General features: G+C 46.5%; 2 protein-coding genes across 2 annotated transcripts; one reads left to right on the forward strand and one right to left on the reverse strand.

Moving 5' to 3' along the window:
* Positions 1-262: 262 nt before the first annotated feature.
* Positions 263-3,994, forward strand: LOC136932563 (betaine--homocysteine S-methyltransferase 1-like). Its single transcript, XM_067227701.1, has 8 exons — positions 263-346; positions 928-1,060; positions 1,209-1,321; positions 1,570-1,761; positions 1,924-2,071; positions 2,487-2,669; positions 2,843-3,074; positions 3,157-3,994. Exons 1-8 carry the CDS (start codon positions 326-328, stop codon positions 3,332-3,334), a joined length of 1,200 nt encoding a protein of 399 aa, XP_067083802.1. The 5' UTR covers positions 263-325; the 3' UTR covers positions 3,335-3,994.
* Positions 3,995-5,903: 1,909 nt separating this feature from the next.
* LOC136932564 (secretory carrier-associated membrane protein 1-like) lies at positions 5,904-14,223 on the reverse strand. Its single transcript, XM_067227702.1, has 9 exons — positions 14,036-14,223; positions 12,217-12,297; positions 11,362-11,472; positions 10,591-10,702; positions 10,312-10,440; positions 9,854-10,013; positions 9,645-9,746; positions 7,866-7,983; positions 5,904-7,684 (listed from the first exon to the last, which is right to left on the reverse strand). Exons 1-9 carry the CDS (start codon positions 14,090-14,092, stop codon positions 7,523-7,525), a joined length of 1,032 nt encoding a protein of 343 aa, XP_067083803.1. The 5' UTR covers positions 14,093-14,223; the 3' UTR covers positions 5,904-7,522.
* Positions 14,224-18,632: the final 4,409 nt, after the last annotated feature.

The following is an 18,632-nucleotide window of genomic DNA, read 5'->3' on the forward strand; positions in this document are numbered from 1 at the left end:
TATCCGTGGTCATCTACTTATGGTTAGTAAAGTTCATGTCCTAAATTATGAAGAGAACTCTCCCACAGCAGTAAACTCCTGTGGGTTAAACTAGTAACACCTACAGTAGCCCCATTCACGACCTGGAGGGCAGGAACAGAAGTAAACACAGGCCTTGTGTAACTGGGTCTGCCAATCAGAGCCTGACATAGGCAGACCCCTCCCCTGCTGTGGACAGTTATATAGCGTCTCTCCACAACATCTGCTACCTCTCACACACCCAGGAGTCAGCGAGGTTCCCCTTCCAGTTAACTGACCACATACCTGAGGAGCAAGCTCTGAAGACATGGCACCATCAGGAACCAGGGTAAGAGGGTAACAATCACAGGGTAACAATCACATCTCAGCCACAGAGATCTCAACTACATTATTGCATGGTACAGTGCCGTAAAAAGATGACATCAAAAATGCAACATCAAATCATTTGGTGGGCACAGGCTGCGAGACAGAGGTAGCAGCTGAACGCAGCTCACCCTGCTATGTGGATTTCATATGTGGGAATTTAATTTGTGCCTCATTGTACCATTTTTGCATATTTGCGCTACATTTTCATTTATCATTTGTTGTTCATGCATGCAGATTACTGAAACGATATGTTTAAGTAAGTATATGTACAGTGGGAAAACTTGGGTACACCTTGCATTAAACCATTAACATGAGAATGTAAAATGTAACTGAATTCTAAGTATGCCAAAACCAAGCTTGACAGGAGCCACATGCTTGCACTGATTTGTTTGTAGTTCAAAACAGAAGCTTAGGGCTGAGGGAAATTGAGGCATAACAAATGTTGTATTTGTTGCAACTGGCATTTGCTGGTTATGGCATGTCAATGATTTTATTCATCAGGTGTACTAACAATTAGATTGATCGTCATGATCATTTACGTAGGGCGTACTGGAACGTCTTAATGCCGGTGAGGTGGTAATCGGAGATGGGGGTTTCGTGTTCGCCCTGGAGAAGAGAGGGTATGTGAAGGCTGGACCATGGACACCGGAGGCCGCCGCGGAGCACCCTGAAGCTGGTAAAATTCAAATTCTCATCCACTTTCAATCAACATACAAGATGTGAACTGGAACTTTCGTGGCCCTCCCTCAGTCTATTTCCATTCCCAAGAGGCAGAAATGGAGAGATCCCACTTAGGAATTCCGTGTCCTTCTTGTGATTTTCAGTGCGACAGCTGCACAGGGAGTTCCTGAGAGCGGGAGCAAATGTCATGCAGACGTTCACATTCTACGCCAGTGATGACAAGCTTGAGAACAGGGGCAACAGTCTTAGCTTCACAGTAAGTAATACAACATGCGTAACACTTTTATTAGGGGTGACGCATATCTAGATGTTTAGATATCAGATATTATGTGCTGTTGCACATAATAAATAAATTCATGGATTGTAAGTATTTACGTTAGTAGTAACATGCCAATGTACCCTACCTGTTGTCTCCCACACATGTGGCACTGACAGACTACCTTTAACTGTGTCCCACCTGTTCACCAGCTTACGTTGAACTGTCCCACCTGTTTACCTATGCAGGGAGCCCAGATCAACGAAGCAGCCTGTAACCTCGCCAGGGAAGTAGCCAATGAGGGGGATGCCCTGGTTGCAGGGGGCGTGTCCCAGACACCCTCCTACCTGAGCTGTAAGAGCGAGACGGAGGTGAAGGCCATTTTCCAGAAACAGCTGGATGTCTTCATCAAGAATAAAGTGGACTTCCTGATTGCTGAGGTACAGAGTGGAACGTATTTCAACTGTATTTTGAGTACATAATGCAATGGGCTTCACAGGGAAAAGGGAATAGTTTTACTACAAGGCCTTAAGAACACTGAGAAACAGGTTGTCTATGCTGAACACACAAAGACATACTGAATCTGTCTGTCTGTGCTGCAGTACTTTGAGCACGTGGAGGAGGCAGAGTGGGCTGTGCAGGTTCTGAAGAGCACAGGAAAGCCTGTGGCTGCTAACCTTTGTATCGGACCAGAGGGAGACATGCATGGAGTTAGCCCAGGGGACTGTGCTGTCAGACTGGTGAAAGCTGGTATGTATTCAAGCCCACAGTTAACGGCTTCACTGATACCTGTCATCACAATAAATAAAATCAAATGAATTATAGGACACTAAATGGTTAATTATCCTTACTTTTAGTTTCATAGGTTTGTTTACCTGACACTAATTATAGCCCATATGAGTTGTGACAGTGTGCATCTGATGGCTGTTTCCACACATCAAGACAACATCTAAAAATACCTCCCTTGGCTCCAGTAAAACTCCCATCTCCAGGCCTCCCTTAGCATCAGAAAACCTCCCATTTCCAGACCTCCCTTAGCCTCAGTTAACCTCCCATCTTCAAACCTCCCTGTGTGAAGTTCTGAACCCCAGTTATAGGCTTCTCTGAAGCCAGACCAGCAGCTTACTGGATCCCTGACGGTGGTATGTGTTCCAACCCTACCCAGGTGCCGACATTGTGGGGGTCAACTGCCACTTTGACCCAATGACCTGTGTTGAAGCTGTGAAGAAGATGAAGGAGGGAGTGGAGAAGGCAGGTCTCAGAGCCCACTACATGGTGCAGCCTCTGGCCTTTCACACCCCCGACTGCAACTGCCAGGGTTTCATTGACCTGCCAGAGTTCCCCTTTGGTAGTACACACACACACACACACACACACACACACACTTGTGCACACATACTCACACATACACACACAAACACTCATACATGCATGCACACATACACAGTTACACACTCATAATCCAAAGAGATAGCACCACCTGCTGTCTAATACTAGTATTATGGACCTTCTATGTCTCAGGCCTGGAGCCTAGGATCCTGACTCGCTGGGACATGCAGAAGTACGCCAGGGAGGCCTACAACGCTGGGATCCGCTACATTGGTGGCTGCTGTGGGTTTGAGCCCTACCACATTAGGGCCGTGGCTGAGGAGTTGGCCCCGGAGAGGGGGGGCCTCCTCCCTGCAGCCTCAGAGAAGCACGGACCCTGGGGGGGCGGTCTGGAGATGCACACCAAGCCCTGGGTCAGAGCCAGGTAAGACTCTCCAGAAGAAATCTTCTCTCTTACTATCTTTTTCCAATCTCTATTTCATTACTTCTGTCTCTCTCTCCTCCAGAGCACGTAAGGACTACTGGGCGTCCCTGAAGCCAGCATCAGGACGACCCCTGTGCCCTTCCTTGTCCTCCCCAGACAGCTGGGGCGTCACCAAGGGTCATGTCGAGCTCATGCAGCAGAAAGAAGCCACCACCAAGGACCAGCTCAAGCCACTCTTTGAGAAGGCCAAGACCCACTAAACCGTTCCAGCCTGCCTACTGGTGTGGGCACTGAGTTAAGCCTCACTGCCCTGGAATTCTCCTGGAGCTCATCAACTAGAGCTGTGTATCTGATGATCTTCTTTAACATCTGCACAATGCTTGTGTCTAAGTCGGAGTGTTTAAAATAGCTAAACTGTGCTACGGCTAACTTTGATACAGAAAACTGTGCTGTAGCTAACATTACTTTGGAAAATTGTGCTATAGCTAACTGGTGTATGGCAAACTGTTATGAGATACTTCCCTTGTTGTGCAGCAATCACTGCACACAGTCTTAAACGTCAAAGTCCCTCACTAGAGACAGAAGAGTATTTATGTACTCTTTCTTAGTAGATAGTAAATGTTGCTTGTGATTAGTGATAAGAGCTCTCAAATGTTATCAAAAGTTTGCCGTGAGATTACCATACCTGTCAACTCTCAAAACGTACCTCCGTATGCCTGTGCCTCGACCATTATTATACATAGCGGGACAAGTTATCCCTTCTCAGCGTGAGAAATACAAGGTGTTGCGTGAGAAATGTTTGAAATGAGTGAGTCTCACAGCAAATGCATGAGACTTGAGAGCCCTGAGTGAATGTGCCCTGCATGAATACGTCAAGCTGTGGGGCCATGTATAATAAAATATGACTTTGTAAAACGCTACAGGTGCTTTGATTGTTTACTGTTGTGGCATCATTTTAATTTACATCGGAGGCCTGTTCCATAAAGGCCGTCGGAAAATGAGTCAGTGACAGATTACACAGTGGCCTTGAAACAGTTATCAACTCATTGTGAATTCGGAAATCACTTAGATGAGGCACTAAGGGACAGATTTATCAGTGGATAAAGAGTGGAGGCCGTTCAGCGAAAATTGCTAGCAGAAAAGGATGTTACATTCAAGAGTGCATGTGACATAGCAATATCCATGGAAACGTCATCCAAAAATACACTGGAATTTTCAGGAAAAATCTGAGACACTGTAAATGTAAATCGAATAGCCCAAAATAAGGTCATTAAAGGAGGTTGGAAAGGGAAGATGAATGGAGGAACTCAAATGACACAGAGAACGGAAAGTAAAGTCTACCAGCCTTGTTACCGATGTGGAGGCAAGCATGCGGCCCAAGTGTGTAGGTTCAAACAAGAAAACTGCCACTATTGTTCAAAGATCGGACACATTGCTAGGATGTACCGGAATAAGAAGCTGCATGGACAGACCCAATATGTCCAGGAAGAGATAGAATCAGAGGATAACGAAAATGAGAATGAGCTGTTTGGAGTATATACAGTTTACACTGCATCTGATTGAAAAAATCTCATTGCGTTGTCCATTAACATAGAGGGGAAAATGGTCAACATGCAGGTGGACACCGGAGCTGCTGTGACGCATGTATCTGAAGTAGTGTACAAGGAAAAACTTTCCCACTTAACCATAGTAGAAAGTAACATGCAGCTTCCTACTTTCTCCAGTCAAAACATACCAATAGTGGGCCGAGTGGAAGTAAATGAACATCTATCTGTATTACATGCTTAGACATATACAATGTTTATCAGTGTTTATTATGACTAGACCATCCACAAGGTGGATGGGCGGTGAGGGAATCGGGCTAGTAATCCGAAGGTTGCCAGTTCGATTCCCGGTCATGCCAACTGATGTTGTGTGCTTGGGCAAGGCATTTCACCCTACTTGCCTCGGGGGAATGTCCCTGTACTTACTGTAAGTCGCTCTGGATAAGAGCGTCTGCTAAATGACTAAATGTAATGTAAATGTGTACTTGAAAAAGATTTGTGCACTTGCAAAAAAGATTTGTGTACTTGCAAAAAAAGATTTGTGTCTCTGTAGAAGGAGGCGGGAACAGTGCTCCCCAAACCATCTAAGCCAATCAAATATAGCAATTTCTGTGTCCAGTATCATTGGACATGTTCGTCTGTTTATTACACAAAAGAACGTCAGCAAATTAACAGAAAACTACAATGCTGATGATTTCAATCGCGAGTCATTTGGTAAGTAGTTAAAAATATCCATGGGCATGTATCTTTAATGCAACATTTAAACATTACTCGATTAATACACTCTTAATAGTATGAATCAATGGATAAGGATCTTACAATTGAGCACTACATGAACACCACCTTATTCCTATATCCATGAGAATCAACTAATTTACACGATTTAACAACACTCACATTGTCCAGCTAATGCTAGGTTTAATGACTGGTTGTCTAATTAAATATCTGGCATTAGTTTCACGCCATAAATATCCTCCTTTGCTCCTAAGAAATGTGGCACAAATATAACACCATAGGAGACTGGGGTTGGTTGGCACACTTTTCACTGTCTGACGTATTTCTCTGCTCATTTCAAGAATCTTAATTATTTGGAAAGGAAAGAAAAAGGTACATTATTAAATAATACATTATTATTTAATGTATCATTATTTTTATAGAAATATTAAATCATAACTGACACATAACACGTAAGTCGCTCTGGATAAGAGCGTCTGCTAAATGACTAAATGTCTAAATGTAAATAACTGCATAATTTTATGAAGGAGAGAGAGGCAGGAGTGGAGGTATTCTTTCAAATTTATTTTCATGTTAATACCATAAATATACAAAACTCAAACTATTTCACATGCGACAAAGGCCAGACAAGAGTGCATCTTCTCTTTAGATTTTTTTTCCTTCTTCTTTTCAGATGATTGAGATTCAAGGATTATGGAGAAAAAAACGTTAATTTCAATTTTACAAAATATACAGGTGTCCCTTTTCGTATGGTTATCAGAAGCAGTACCAGGTCACAGAGGAACATACACAGAGTAGTCTAACCTAGCTGGCCTGACCATCCTTAAACAGAGCTGAACACTTGACCCTTAACACACTACACTGCCATCACGGCTGAATACTCTCGCTGTGTCTGCTTACATCTTCTATCAGGGTGCTGAATCCAGTGTCGCTAAAGGAGCTTGGACACAGACAATTGACAAACTCTCGTTACACAGCTAACAAACACACAGGAGTGTTTAAGTGAGCAAAACATTTAAAAGCGAACCTGTGGGAGTTTAACAGCTGTGGAGAATAGGTGGTTACGTAGGCTCTGGGGGCAGAAATGGGGGTATGTACACACAGGCACGCGCGCACACACAGGCACGTACACAGGCAGGCATGCACGCGTCACACGCACGCCAAGGGAGGGAATATCATGTAGCTCTGGCTGGATAGCATGATGGGTTTGCTCAGCACGTTTAGTTACTCCTCTATCCTGCCTGCTTTAACATGCCCGTGCCGAGTCACTACTTCAAAATGTCACTGCTGAGTCACTATAACAGGCCCAAGGTGAGTCAATGTTGAGTCACTACTCTAACAAGCCAGAGTCACCGAACACTTGGTAGATAACTGACTAAAGTTGAAAACTACTCAATGACACATGAATTAACCATAAATAAAAATACATATAGTGTTGCAACATGTACTACACATAACATTAAATGTGCAATGAGTTAATTAAAAAAACTTTCTTCCAGAACACAAAACCAATACTGCTAAAAAAATGAATGAATGATCTGACGATCAGGTCTGCCGATAAGCTGTCAGTGTTTATATATGACCTCTAGGTTTGCCAACAAGCTGTCAGTCTTCATTGTCGGAACACACCAGCGTTTAGCTAAAGGTTCTTCACTGTATTTGTACTGACTGGGGTGAACTAACTAATCAACTGAGCACTTTCCCAGACACACACACGTCAGTAGTATCACATTCAGTAGCATCTCTCTCTGGGCAGCAAGCAGACTCCTCTGTGTGACTAACCTGACTTAGGGTCTCTCACACATGCGCACACACATACACAGAGTAAAGCTGTATGATGAATGGATTTGAGGAGGGCTTGTGAGTGTTTTAATGGGTTTGACTGGGTAGTAGTGTATGTTTGTGAGTGGTAGGGGGTTGAGTTGGCATATCTAAGTGTGTGTTTGCCAGGTGGATCAAGTATGTGTGTTTGTCTGCTAGAGCATGTCTGCATACTGGAGCATTTATGCATGTGTCAAAGTGTTTCTGTCTCAGTGTACGTGCATGCATGGGTATGTATTTTTTAGCGTGTGCGTCTGTTAGTTTTAGTGTATGTTTGTGAGTGTGTGTGTGTGAATTTGTGTGTCTGAGAGTGTGTGTATGTGAGTGTATGTATGTGTGTAAGTGTGTTCATGGCTGGGGTTTGAATGCTCCACGGGCAGCGTTGGTAGCAGCTGAGGCAGCAGCGTTAGCTGCAGCTGTCTGGACGGTCTTGTTAGCCATCACCCCTGTAGCAAACTCTTGCTGGGCCTTCTCAAAGCTGGCGCCAGTGGTCCGGTACAGCCCGTGGACCTTTGGGGGGAAATAAGAAGCAAAGTTATGTTACTGTGTGTGTGTGAGAGTTTATGTGTCTGTGTGACTGTGAGAGATGTGTGTGTTTGTGAGATATAGCGTGTGTGTATGTGACTATGAGAGAGCGTGTGTAAAAGTGTATGACTGAGTGTTTGTGCACGAGAGCGTGTGTGAGGGTTACCTTTTTGAACATGATGAGAGAGCCTACAGACAGGGCAGTGAACAGAGCAGCGATCAGCAGCATGATGATGCCCACTGGGATGCTGGTGTTGAGCCCTGTCAGAGCTGCTATCCAGCCACTGCAACACAGGAAAACACATGCTAGAACGCAGGAGCATGTCAACACACTGCAAGGCACTGGATTGTGGTGTGACAAAAGTGGCCAACGCTTCAAGCCAGTTTGGCCATGACATGCGGCTGCTTGAAACTGTTAACAAACCTTTTCATCTTCATATTTCTTTTCCCATCAATTACCCAATTTATCCAACTCACTACTATTTTTGGACTCAATTTTAAGCTATTTGGAACCCGTCGCCCCTACAGTTTGCCAGCTCTGCTAGTAGCCTATGCATCGCTTCGCATCGCTTCGCATCGCTTCGCATCGCTTCGCATCGCTTCGCATCGCTTCGCATCGCTTCGCATCGCTTCGCATCGCTCATTGTCCCCTTAGAAATAGTAAAATACTCTTCAGATGTTAGTGGAGACTCCACTCCCCTTAACTTCTCTGAGAGTCACTGGTGATAGTGTACTGTTTACCTGGAGCCGTACCAACATAAATGCTAACTTTGGGGTCCTGTCTCTGGCCCGTTCAATAAGATCTATAACACTTATTGCTCTCAACCTGTAGCTGGCTTGGTCGCAGGATTTGTAGATAACTGGTCTTGTTTTGGCGCCAGACCTGGCCTGTTGAAAAGCTTTTCTTTTGTCAAGGAACATAGAAGCTAGCCTAAATCACTAAACTCACTAAAACAGTGATTCTCAATCCAGGTCCTTGTGCCCCCTGCCCTGCACGTTCTAGATGTTTCCCTGCTCCAATACACCTCATTCAAATGAATGGGTCATTGTGAAGCTCAGCAGACGTCTGATAACGAACCCTTCATTTGAATCAGGTGTGTTTAAGTTAAAGACTAGATCCTGGTGAAATATAAAAATTATTTACAAAGCACCTTAACCCTCAAGAGAGCTCCCAAGGTCAACACTGTTAGGAGTAAGGAGGAGGACTTTAAAGATGTTCAAGAGTTTCTTAAGCAGAGAAGAAAACGGAGGAAAGACAAAAAGGTAGGAGAAATATTCTACAAACGTTGAATGACAGTGAGTTAATGAAATGCTACAGATTTGATTGTGCAGGGACAATGTTTGTGGTCGATCTCATTAGAGATGCACTCACATCCACCACTCAACGCAGTAACACCAGAAATGAAAGAGACAACAACATTAAGATATCTGGCAACTGGAAAAATGCAACAGTGTTGCAGTGATGGCTGGGTCTTAAGCAACCTTCCATCAGCAGAGTGCTCACAGAATTACAGCACTTTCAGCCTCACTTTGTGGCACATTTCATTTCCACTGGATGTCAGCAACTTGCCAGCTAAAACTTTCGTTCAATCAACAATTAACACACCTTTTAAAAGAATGAGTAGCAACAGGGTCAAGCACACCTCCTCATTAAGGTCAAGCTTTCGGTCCCTTCCTTGCTCAAAGTTGATCTGAGAACTTTCCTAAACCACTCCTAAGTTTTGTTTTATGAGTGGTTTGTCTAAGAAATGTTTTGGTTGAGTCAGGAGCTCCCAGTTTTCTCAGAATGTGTGTGAATATGACCCCAGGTGTCGCGCTATTCAATATGTAATAAACCTTTTATTCATATTTTTTCTTTCTGAAATGTTCCTTGTTTTCTTTGAGGGTTTAGGTTGGTTACAGTAGCATATCGCCGCACACACACACACATGCATGCAGGACTCACCAGGTTCCCCAGCCAGTTATGCCTATGGACTGAAGCACGTGCACTCCAAACTGACAGATGTACACGAAGAAGAACACAAAGAACCGGAAAGAACTGTCACTCCTGGAGGAGGGGACAGGGAAGAATAGAGAGAAACTTAAGTTTTCTGCTTCTGTGACCCCCCCCCACCCTCCCTTCTTAGTGTTGGTGTCTCCCATCTCCATGGCTACCTGAAGGCTCCATAGAGAGGTCTGTACCAGCAGACAAAAGAGCAGGGGGTGAAGATCATGAACCACAGCATGGCCAGCCCGAAGTCCACACCACGCGACGCATCCACACAGAACCAAGCCAGGCAGCCGAACATGTTGATGAAGAGCGTCCCCGTGTGGACTAGAGGGGAAGCACAGGCAGGGGATGTTGACACAACAACACTCACAGCAGCACGCTCCCTAGATGCCTTCGCTTCTCTCTCTCTCACTTCTGTCTCACTTTCCCTCTCTCTCCAGATCTTCCTGTTGATCCTTCGCTTTCGCTATCCTTTTCTCTCGCTCCTGTCTTACGCTCTCTCTCTCTCTCTCATTCCATCTGTATGAGTCAAGTCTTATTCCTTCTGTCTTACTGTATTTATATCCCTCCTTCTAGTTCCTTCTTTCTTCCTTCCTGTGTGTATCTAGCATCCTGCACTCACACATCCAGAGGTTGTACATGATCTTGACTGTCTTCTGGAACTCTACGGGAATGTCCACAGAGATATCGTGGTAGAAGCAAGGCCCCACAGGGAACTTCTCAGGCAGGGGGGGCCAGTTGTTCTGACGACCTGAGGACACAGACGCATGCACACACTCTTGTTACTGACTGCATGAGGTGGAGAGAGCGTGTGTGTGTGCATGTGTATAAGTGTGGTGAGTGGGCGGTGTGTGTGTCTGCATGCGTATAAGTGTGGCAAGTGTGTGTGTAGTCTGTGTACCTCCTGCTGCACCCAGGGACTGGATCTCTCGCTCCCTGCGGTCCAGCTCGGCTGCTTTCTTCTCCAGCTCCTCCTGCCTCCTCATCAACTCTGCCTGAGCCCGGGCCTGGTCCTGGTGCACACACACACACACGGTTTGAGTCCCTTTCCCGTTCAAATGTTGTAGACCTGTGTGCAACATGTCTGATTCAGCCAATCAGGGTCTGGGGGAGGGTTTACTAGGCTGGGAAAGGTGAAAGGTTAACCAACACACACAAACCAAATATTCACCACTAACACACTAGTATACTATTAAAATATTTTGGTGCTAAAATGAGGTTGTGTTGAGGATGTTACCTGGAGTAGAGAGAGAGAATGTGACAATGAGAGGGAGAGTGCATGAGAGAATGGGAGAGCGTGAGAGAACTTAAAAAGGGAGAGAGAAATGGAGACGGTGAGAATAGGGGAACAGAGGGAGTGGGAGGGGGAGACCAGGAGAGACAGAGAGGGAAGCAGAGAGGAGACACACAAAGGACTGTTTGGAGAGATGAGAGAGTACCTGTGTTCTTTGCTGATGCCCAACAGACAGAGAGTGGGAAGACAGAGAAAGGTGAGTCCAAAAGTAGGTGTGTGAAGAGTGTGTGTTTGTGTAGTCCTGGGTGTGTTTGTTCTTGTGAGTGTGTGTGCTCCTGAGATAAAGTATGAGTGTGTGTGTGTGTGTGTGTGTGTGTGTGTGTGTGTGTGTGTGTGTGTGTGTGTGTGTGTGTGTGTGTGTGTGTGTGTGTGTGGTACCTGGGTCTGAGCAGCTTGCTGGGAGTAGGCTGGAGGTTCTTCAGTGGGGTTCATGATGGCAGGCTGAGTGTTGGGTACAGGGGCTGCTTTGGAGGCATTACCTGGGGGGGCCTGAAGGAACACACACACCATTTGATATGTTGGGTGTCAAATGAGTGTCTTCATTTCTGAGTTATATTCCCTTCCACAGTTAGCCTAGCTGGGAGTGATGTCTCCCCTCCTACAGTTAGCCTACCTGAGAGTGCAGTATCCCCTCCTACAGTTAGCTCAGCTGGGAGTGCCGTCTCTCCTCCTACAGTTAGCCAAGCTGGGAGTGCTGTCTTCCTTCCTACAGTTAGCCTAGCTGGGAGTGATGTCTCCCCTCCTACAGTTAGCCTAGCTGGGAGTGCAGTCTTCCCGACTACAGTTAGCCTAGCTGGGAGTGATGTCTCCCCTCCTACAGTTAGCCTAGCTGGGAGTGATGTCTCCCCTCCTACAGTTAGCCTAGCTGGGAGTGATGTCTCCCCTCCTACAGTTAGCCTAGCTGGGAGTGATGTCTCCCCTCCTACAGTTAGCCTAGCTGGGAGTGATGTCTCCCCTCCTACAGTTAGCCTAGCTGGGAGTGATGTCACCCCTCCTACAGTTAGCCTAGCTGGGAGTGATGTCTCCCCTCCTACTGTTAGCCAAGCTGGGAGTGCTGTCTTCCCTCCTACAGTTAGCCTAGCTGGGAGTGATGTCTTCCCTCCTACAGTTAGCCTAGCTGGGAGTGCTATTTTCTCAGACAGTTAATGTAGCTGGGAGTGATGTCCTCTGCTATAGTAAGACCAGATGAGAGTTCAGTTTTGAGGTAGGCTGGGCAGAGGCAAGAGAGCTCACCGGTCTGCCATCAGTGAAGGGGTTATATTCCTCCAGCCCACCAGGGGGAGCGGTTCGGGTCACCTGGGTCACCGATGGGTCCTGCGAGGGGGAGAGAAGAGGATGAGAGGAAAAGAGCGTGAGAGAAAGAGAGAGAGCAAAATAGAGGCACAGAGAAATACAAGTTAGTAAGAGAGAGAGAGAAAGGGATGAGGGGGAGAGAGACAGTGAGAGATATAGATAGAGAAACAGAGAGAGAGGGCTGGGTCCACAAGTAACACTGGGAAAGTCTATCAACAGACCAAATGTCAAATAGTGAGTTCAAAATCAAATTAGAACTAAATTAGCCTGCCTTCAGCAGGTACCTTTCCCAGTGTATACCCCTAGGGGCACATCATCCTTCCTGCTTCCATTCTCAGCTTCTTTTGGACACTTGCATTGGTTAGATAGGTCTTTAACGTTTCATAAACAAGCTATAGCAAGTCTGATTCAGGAGTGTCTGATGAAGGAATGAAAGTGAGGAAGGTTGTATACCCAGTATGTTCAAACAAATTCTCACGAGACCTGCACAATGAATCGACAGACAGAGCACGCTCACAGATCTAGACCTGCTTCCCCATGTATCAGAGTTAACTGATTAACTCACTCCTCAGTATAAATACTGCCCATCTACACCATTGAATTGCTAACGTTTGTGAAGGTCATTGCGTGAGTGAGTCAAGAGGACCCTAGTATGATCCCTGGAGATTAGGGGAGGAAGCAATACTGACCAGCGACGCAATGACGTGGGAGACCAGCTACGGGCCTAGAGAGGTCAATCTCCTGGTCTCAGATCACTCCTCTGGTCTGAGGAATCACTCCCCTGGCCTGACAGAGGGAGGGAAGATCCCCTTTATAAGGAGAACCTGATTCCATACAGATTGTACTGTGTCCACAGTGACAACAGTAGACTGTTTGATACATTGGGACTGGAGTATGTGGTATGCATACATAGACACGAGGGGAGATGTATGTTTCCATACAGGTACACTGGGTATAATGAGACCTTATATTCAGGCTGCTGAATGATGAACAGTTAGTCACTGTTATCTTGAAATGATTTGGGGTCTTGTCACGCATTCAACGAGGATGCAAAAATTGAGTCTGACTTACTGTTCTCTAATATGAGAGCCGACTATAGACTTCTCTAATGTGAGAGCCATGAACAGTACACAGTGTTCCTGGCAGATGTAGGGCTACAATATCTGGCCAATAACTGCATATTGGATAGAGCAGGCCAACAATTATCCTGCAAAACAAGCAGCCGCAATATGCAGATGTTATAGCTAGACCAGAGGCACACAGTGGCGTTGTTAGCTACAGTGATTAACAGGTTGAATAGCCCATCTCTTGCTTTAGGCAACCCTTTGTTTACATTTTCAGTTATCTGGCATCAGAAAGATTGTAGACGTTTTTGTACATTTGCCATGTTGTCCGCCTTATCGTCACATTGTGCCAGCATATTAACGTACTTATTAACCTAGAGTTAACGTTCATAGCCTGTTATCCATCACTTTTCAACAGCTACCTAGTTGTTATCTTAACTAGCTATCACTACCCTAACGATGATGTTACAATTAATCCCATCAATTTGTCGTCAGCTAACGTTAGCTAGCTAGCTATTAAAATTGAAATAATGTGGTTGTGCGTCTCATACAGGAATCCGGTTTTCACTGTCTGCAACCTACAGTACGAGATCATGTAGCTAACGTTAGCTATCTTGCAAGCTCCGTCTAACAACAGTGGTGCAGTGGCTTGCTGGCTAGCTAACGTTAGATAGCTTGCTGTCTAGCCTGGCTACCTGAAAAGGGTTGCTGAAGTCTGGATCTGCGAACGGGTTGCTGTCAAAATCTGACATTGTGGTCAGTCTTCAGATACTTCCGTCTTCAGCGATCTCCTGTGTAGAGTTCCCCAAAGCTCCAGGGAGGGTTTCAACCCGAGATCTGAGTCTCAATCTAGCAGTCTCACCCTCTCCCTGCCTTTAGTCCGTTAGCTTACTAGCAGGCTAGCAGCAAAATGGCAGGTCGATCTGTTCTTCAAGAGAGTGACGCGGAGCTACGTCACCTTTCCAGGACCGTGGACAGGGCCAAGAAGAATGACGTGATCCCTTTCTTGGGGGGCCATATCTTCACAGTTGGATGAACAGATAGAAAATGTAATTTCATATTTGGTCAATTTTTTTCTCCAAAAAGTATGTAACACCATGAATCACACCAACCCATTGTCGTATTTAATGACCTCTAACCGTTCTCACAAAAAGCCTATTTGTGCCTGGTTACGATTTGTACAAACAAATGTCTAGGCCTATTCATAATAGCAATTATGAACTAGAGAGGGTACAATTTCTGGGGAAATTGTAGGGTGTGCTTGCTTGCGTCGGTTGCACAGGGGTCCGTTTTTTAATGACATTTTTACAACTAATATTTCTGTATATTTTATATAAAAATACATAGGGCCTACTTATTATTTATAAAGATTACATATATTTAAAAGCATCTTTTTTTTTGCTGCTCATTTACAACTCAAAATACGAGTTAAGTGTAGAATGAAATATGACGTCTTCTCATTTCCCCTGCAAGAGGCAGCCTCATAGCTGAATCAACGAATACATTTGGCAGACCGGTGTAAAAATTGACCTAATCTCTATGACTTAAACGTCCTTTTAAGTTTTCCCTACTCGTGATATTTTCAGGCATTTAGCCTACTCATATTGCATTCATTCATTAATAAAGAACCCCCTTTGAAGATTATTCTACGACGTTACCCGGCAGTAGAAGATGGAATCGCGATTCAAACATTACCATCTGCTAACTGAAAAATGTAAATAAGCTAACTGATTATTTACATTATTTACATCTGCTAACTGAAAAACGTAAATAAGCTTGACATTTATTTAGTGGAAAATCGCTCATTCATAAATAGCTCACTGGTAGCGATCATTGTCAGTAACAACGCAAAATGCGATATAGCCCTGTGTGGAGAAGCTGCCCCGGTAAATTCTACTACGGTACAGTACTAGACTACTGCTGTGTTGGTCTTGGTAGCGATTGCGTTGGTTGAATTCGATTTAACGTTCCGTTGTACGGTTTAGGCTGAAATTAATTAATTTCATGAACAGATTGACAAAGTTTAGGCTGTGGCAATGAAGTTCAGGTTAGTGGTCAGAGACTTTTGATTTAAGTAAGGGGAGTGCCGAACATGTTCTGTCGCCGTTTGATTTCCTAAATAGCTGTGTACAGTACTGTAGATGTTTTTGTAGTGTCTCGCGTAAGCTACAGCGTTGCAGTGAGCAACACTGGCTTGAAACCACAGGTAATGATAATTTCACCAACAAATCGTTTACTTGTAATGTAATGTCATAATAAGTCCTACAACGAAAATGTATGTGAGGAATGTTTATTTTAACGATTGAAAACAGATGCATCATAGACCACTGTAGTATGTGTTGCCCGGGCAACAGAGGCTAATGTCATGCTAATGCTTCAGTGAAATAGTAGACTACCGTTTCCGAAAGTAGATGTGGGCCTACTTCCTTAATAATATCAGCTAATATTGTACATTACATTTCACAATTGTGTTTCACATCACAAAGTAAAATGAGTAAATAGTTATTACCCTGGCCTCTTTGCTTGTGGCGTTTCTGCAGCTGCCTTGCAGTAAAGCTATAGTTAGCCTAGCTATCCCCCAAGTTAACAGATGCGAAACGAATGTTCTGCCAAAGGTAGTCACGCGTGTTTTCGTGACGTTAGTGACGTAGTGACGTTAGTAACGTCAGTGACTGTGGCTAGCAAATTAGTAACTTGAGCCTAAACCATGCAACGGAACGTAAATCCCAATAGCAGCAACTCAATCGCTACCAAGACGAAACTTTTGACACCTAGGTTGTCTATGTAGGCCAAATATTGACTGAGTTTTAGGGGGGGCAAAAATAAACAATAAATATATATGTGAGAGAACAAAGGTTGTGCTCTCGCCGAAGGCTTGAGCACACCCAATAAATTCAATAAAGCCTATTGTTTGAAATTCGAAAAAAACAATAATACTCTTTTCACGAGTTCTGTAATCATACCATAGCTTTAATAGATAGTTTTATTGAAGCAGGGCTGGTAGCAGAGACAAGCCCGATGGTGGAGGAGGCTGGTAGCAGAGCCAAGCCTGTGTAGTGTGGTAGAGGCTGGTAGCAGAGCCAAGCCTACTGCAGTGTTGTGGAGGTTGGTAACAGAGCCGAGCCTGGAGCGGTTGGTGGAGGCTGGTAGCAGAGCCGAGGTTGGTGCTGATGGAGGAGGCCGGTAGCAGAGCCGGGCCTGGGGTCCTGGGAGGGTGAGAGTGTGATTAGGGGATGCACAGAATGGTGATGGAGGTGATGTGAATGGTGCATGCATAGTTACCGGGCATGGACTCGGGGTGTGGCAGAGAGTCCTAAAGGGTCACGGCCGAGCAGCAGCTCGAGCAGATCCCCAAAAGGAACAGACTCACCTACGGGCTGCAGCGAGGCTGATGCGAGCCTGAGTGTGGTGAAGTTCAGGGAGGTTGGTTCTGACATATGAGCGTTATGCCTGGGAGGACCAGCGACCCAGGAGCTGTATGGTGTGGTCGGCAACGCCCTGGCTGGAAGCCGAGGAGGCTGCGTCGATTCTGAAAAAATGTGCGGAATAGAGTGAAGGGTCGATACCTGATTTGGTGAGGATGAGGCGAAGATGATGGTGGAACCAGATGCGGGAGGCGACGTGTCCTGACTCCGTGGTGAATAGTGGGCTGGAGGGGAGTGCATGGCTTCCTGATTTTGAGAGAACCAGGTAATGTAGAGACTCGTAGAGGCCGTGCAGACCTCTCCGGGAACCGGAGAGCAACTTGCAGAAGAAGTTGATGCCGCTAAGGTACGTGTGGATGGTGGAAGTGCGGATAAAGAGGTGTGCGTGAGTGTAGGAGATGAAGCTGGTGATAGAGGAGGTCGAATGAGGGGAAGATGAGGTGGTGAACGGTATGGAAGGACTTGAAGCACTTCCAAGCTGTCCAGTAGGTAGAGAGTGTACGGGGGGACAGACCTTGGAGGATGACGTCTTGGGTGTGGAGGTGGAGGTCGTGGAGCGGTGCTGTCATAGGAAGATGGTACAGGAAACGGAGGATCCGGAGTGAGGAGGGGGTCTGCCTCTTGTGCCAAGAGTCTGGATTTCTGGAGGGAGAGACGGGAGGGGGAGTTAGTGTAATAGCGAGGCGGGGCTGGTAGCAAGTTGAGCCTGACTGTAGGATGCTAGTAGCAGATCCAAGCCTGATGCTTTGTGAGGAGGAAGTCGTCCAGGAGATGAACGAGGAGGGGACTTCTGGACTCGTTGAGGAGGATCCAGATTCTTGAAGCTGAGTGCTTCAAGAAACGGTCGAAAATGCACCCCAGGGCCGGGTGGGAAGGAGCGCCGCACAGGGAGCAGGGCAGGGCGGACCGGGCAGCGAAAACCTGACAATAGAGCAGGACAGGGCCACGGTGCCACGGGACCTGACGACGGTGCAGCAACCCGGGACGGGAGGAGAAGGCCGGCCAGGTCCACGTAATCACCCTGGGGGACGGCTGGCTGCAAGGTTAGAGGGGGCAGCCCGGAGGAGGCAGTGCCAGACCAGAGCAAGCAGGGGCAGGCGCAGGGCAGAGGGGCGGCGGTGAGCCCATGGAGGCGATGAATGCCGCGGACAGGGCAGGAAGGTCGGCGAGGGCAGGAGCCGGAGCCGGGGCAGGGATGGCGGGAGGCGAGGAAAGCGGCAGGAACCCGCCAGGCGTGGCCCAGTGCCCAGCAGCGGGAGAGGCAGGGCAGGGAGGTTGCCGACGGGAAGGAAGGCACGGTTAGAGGGGCGCAGGAGGCCAGGAGGGGGCAGGGTCAGACCGGCGCGAGCAGGGGCAGGGACAGGGCAGGGGGCGGAGAGCCCATGGAAGAGAGGACCGCCAGCCCAGTGCCCTGCTGCGGGAGGAGCGGGGCGGTGCGCCGCCCCCCGGACTCCCCGAAGCAGAGGTAGAACAGCCTGGCCTTAGGATCCTATCGCTGCAGGCCTGCGATGGTCCAATCCGATGGCAGCGCTGGTAGGTCTGAGGCATGGGACCGCAGAGCGGTCGGAGCCCAGCGCCGCGGAGCAGGTGACGGAGAGCGGCGTGAAGAGCCGGAGGAGGAGGGGAAGTGGTGGCACAAGGACCAGAGGAACGGAAGAGACTTTATAGAGAACTCTTAATTGACAACGGGGAGTTTGGACGCATTTTTCTGTGCTTTACTGGGCTGATGCATATTAGTGCATATTACACACGGTAATTTGCTAAACACTATACACACTTGTATACATTTGACACAGAAATTGATCATGATGTCATTTCCTTGCCATTTCAAAGCAAAGGCTTTCAAATGAACACACCCATTAACCAA

Source organism: Osmerus mordax, chromosome 24 (assembly GCF_038355195.1).
Source record: "Osmerus mordax isolate fOsmMor3 chromosome 24, fOsmMor3.pri, whole genome shotgun sequence".
NCBI classification, from domain to species: domain Eukaryota; kingdom Metazoa; phylum Chordata; class Actinopteri; order Osmeriformes; family Osmeridae; genus Osmerus; species Osmerus mordax.

What these genes read in the sequence shown, in the direction of transcription:
- LOC136932563 (XM_067227701.1), top strand. Translation starts at nt 326, where the DNA reads ATGGCACCATCAGGAACCAGG. An exon ending in TGGCACCATCAGGAACCAGG is followed by an intron (nt 347 to 927) that starts GTAAGAGGGTAA and finishes TCATTTACGTAG; the next exon opens with GGCGTACTGGAACGTCTTAA. An exon ending in CGCGGAGCACCCTGAAGCTG is followed by an intron (nt 1,061 to 1,208) that starts GTAAAATTCAAA and finishes TGTGATTTTCAG; the next exon opens with TGCGACAGCTGCACAGGGAG.
- LOC136932564 (XM_067227702.1), bottom strand. Translation starts at nt 14,092, where the DNA reads ATGTCAGATTTTGACAGCAACCCGTTCGCAGATCCAGACTTCAGCAAC. An exon ending in CCTTCACTGATGGCAGACCG is followed by an intron (nt 11,473 to 12,216) that starts GTGAGCTCTCTT and finishes GTGTTCCTTCAG; the next exon opens with GCCCCCCCAGGTAATGCCTC. An exon ending in CCTCTCTATGGAGCCTTCAG is followed by an intron (nt 9,747 to 9,853) that starts GTAGCCATGGAG and finishes CCCCTCCTCCAG; the next exon opens with GAGTGACAGTTCTTTCCGGT.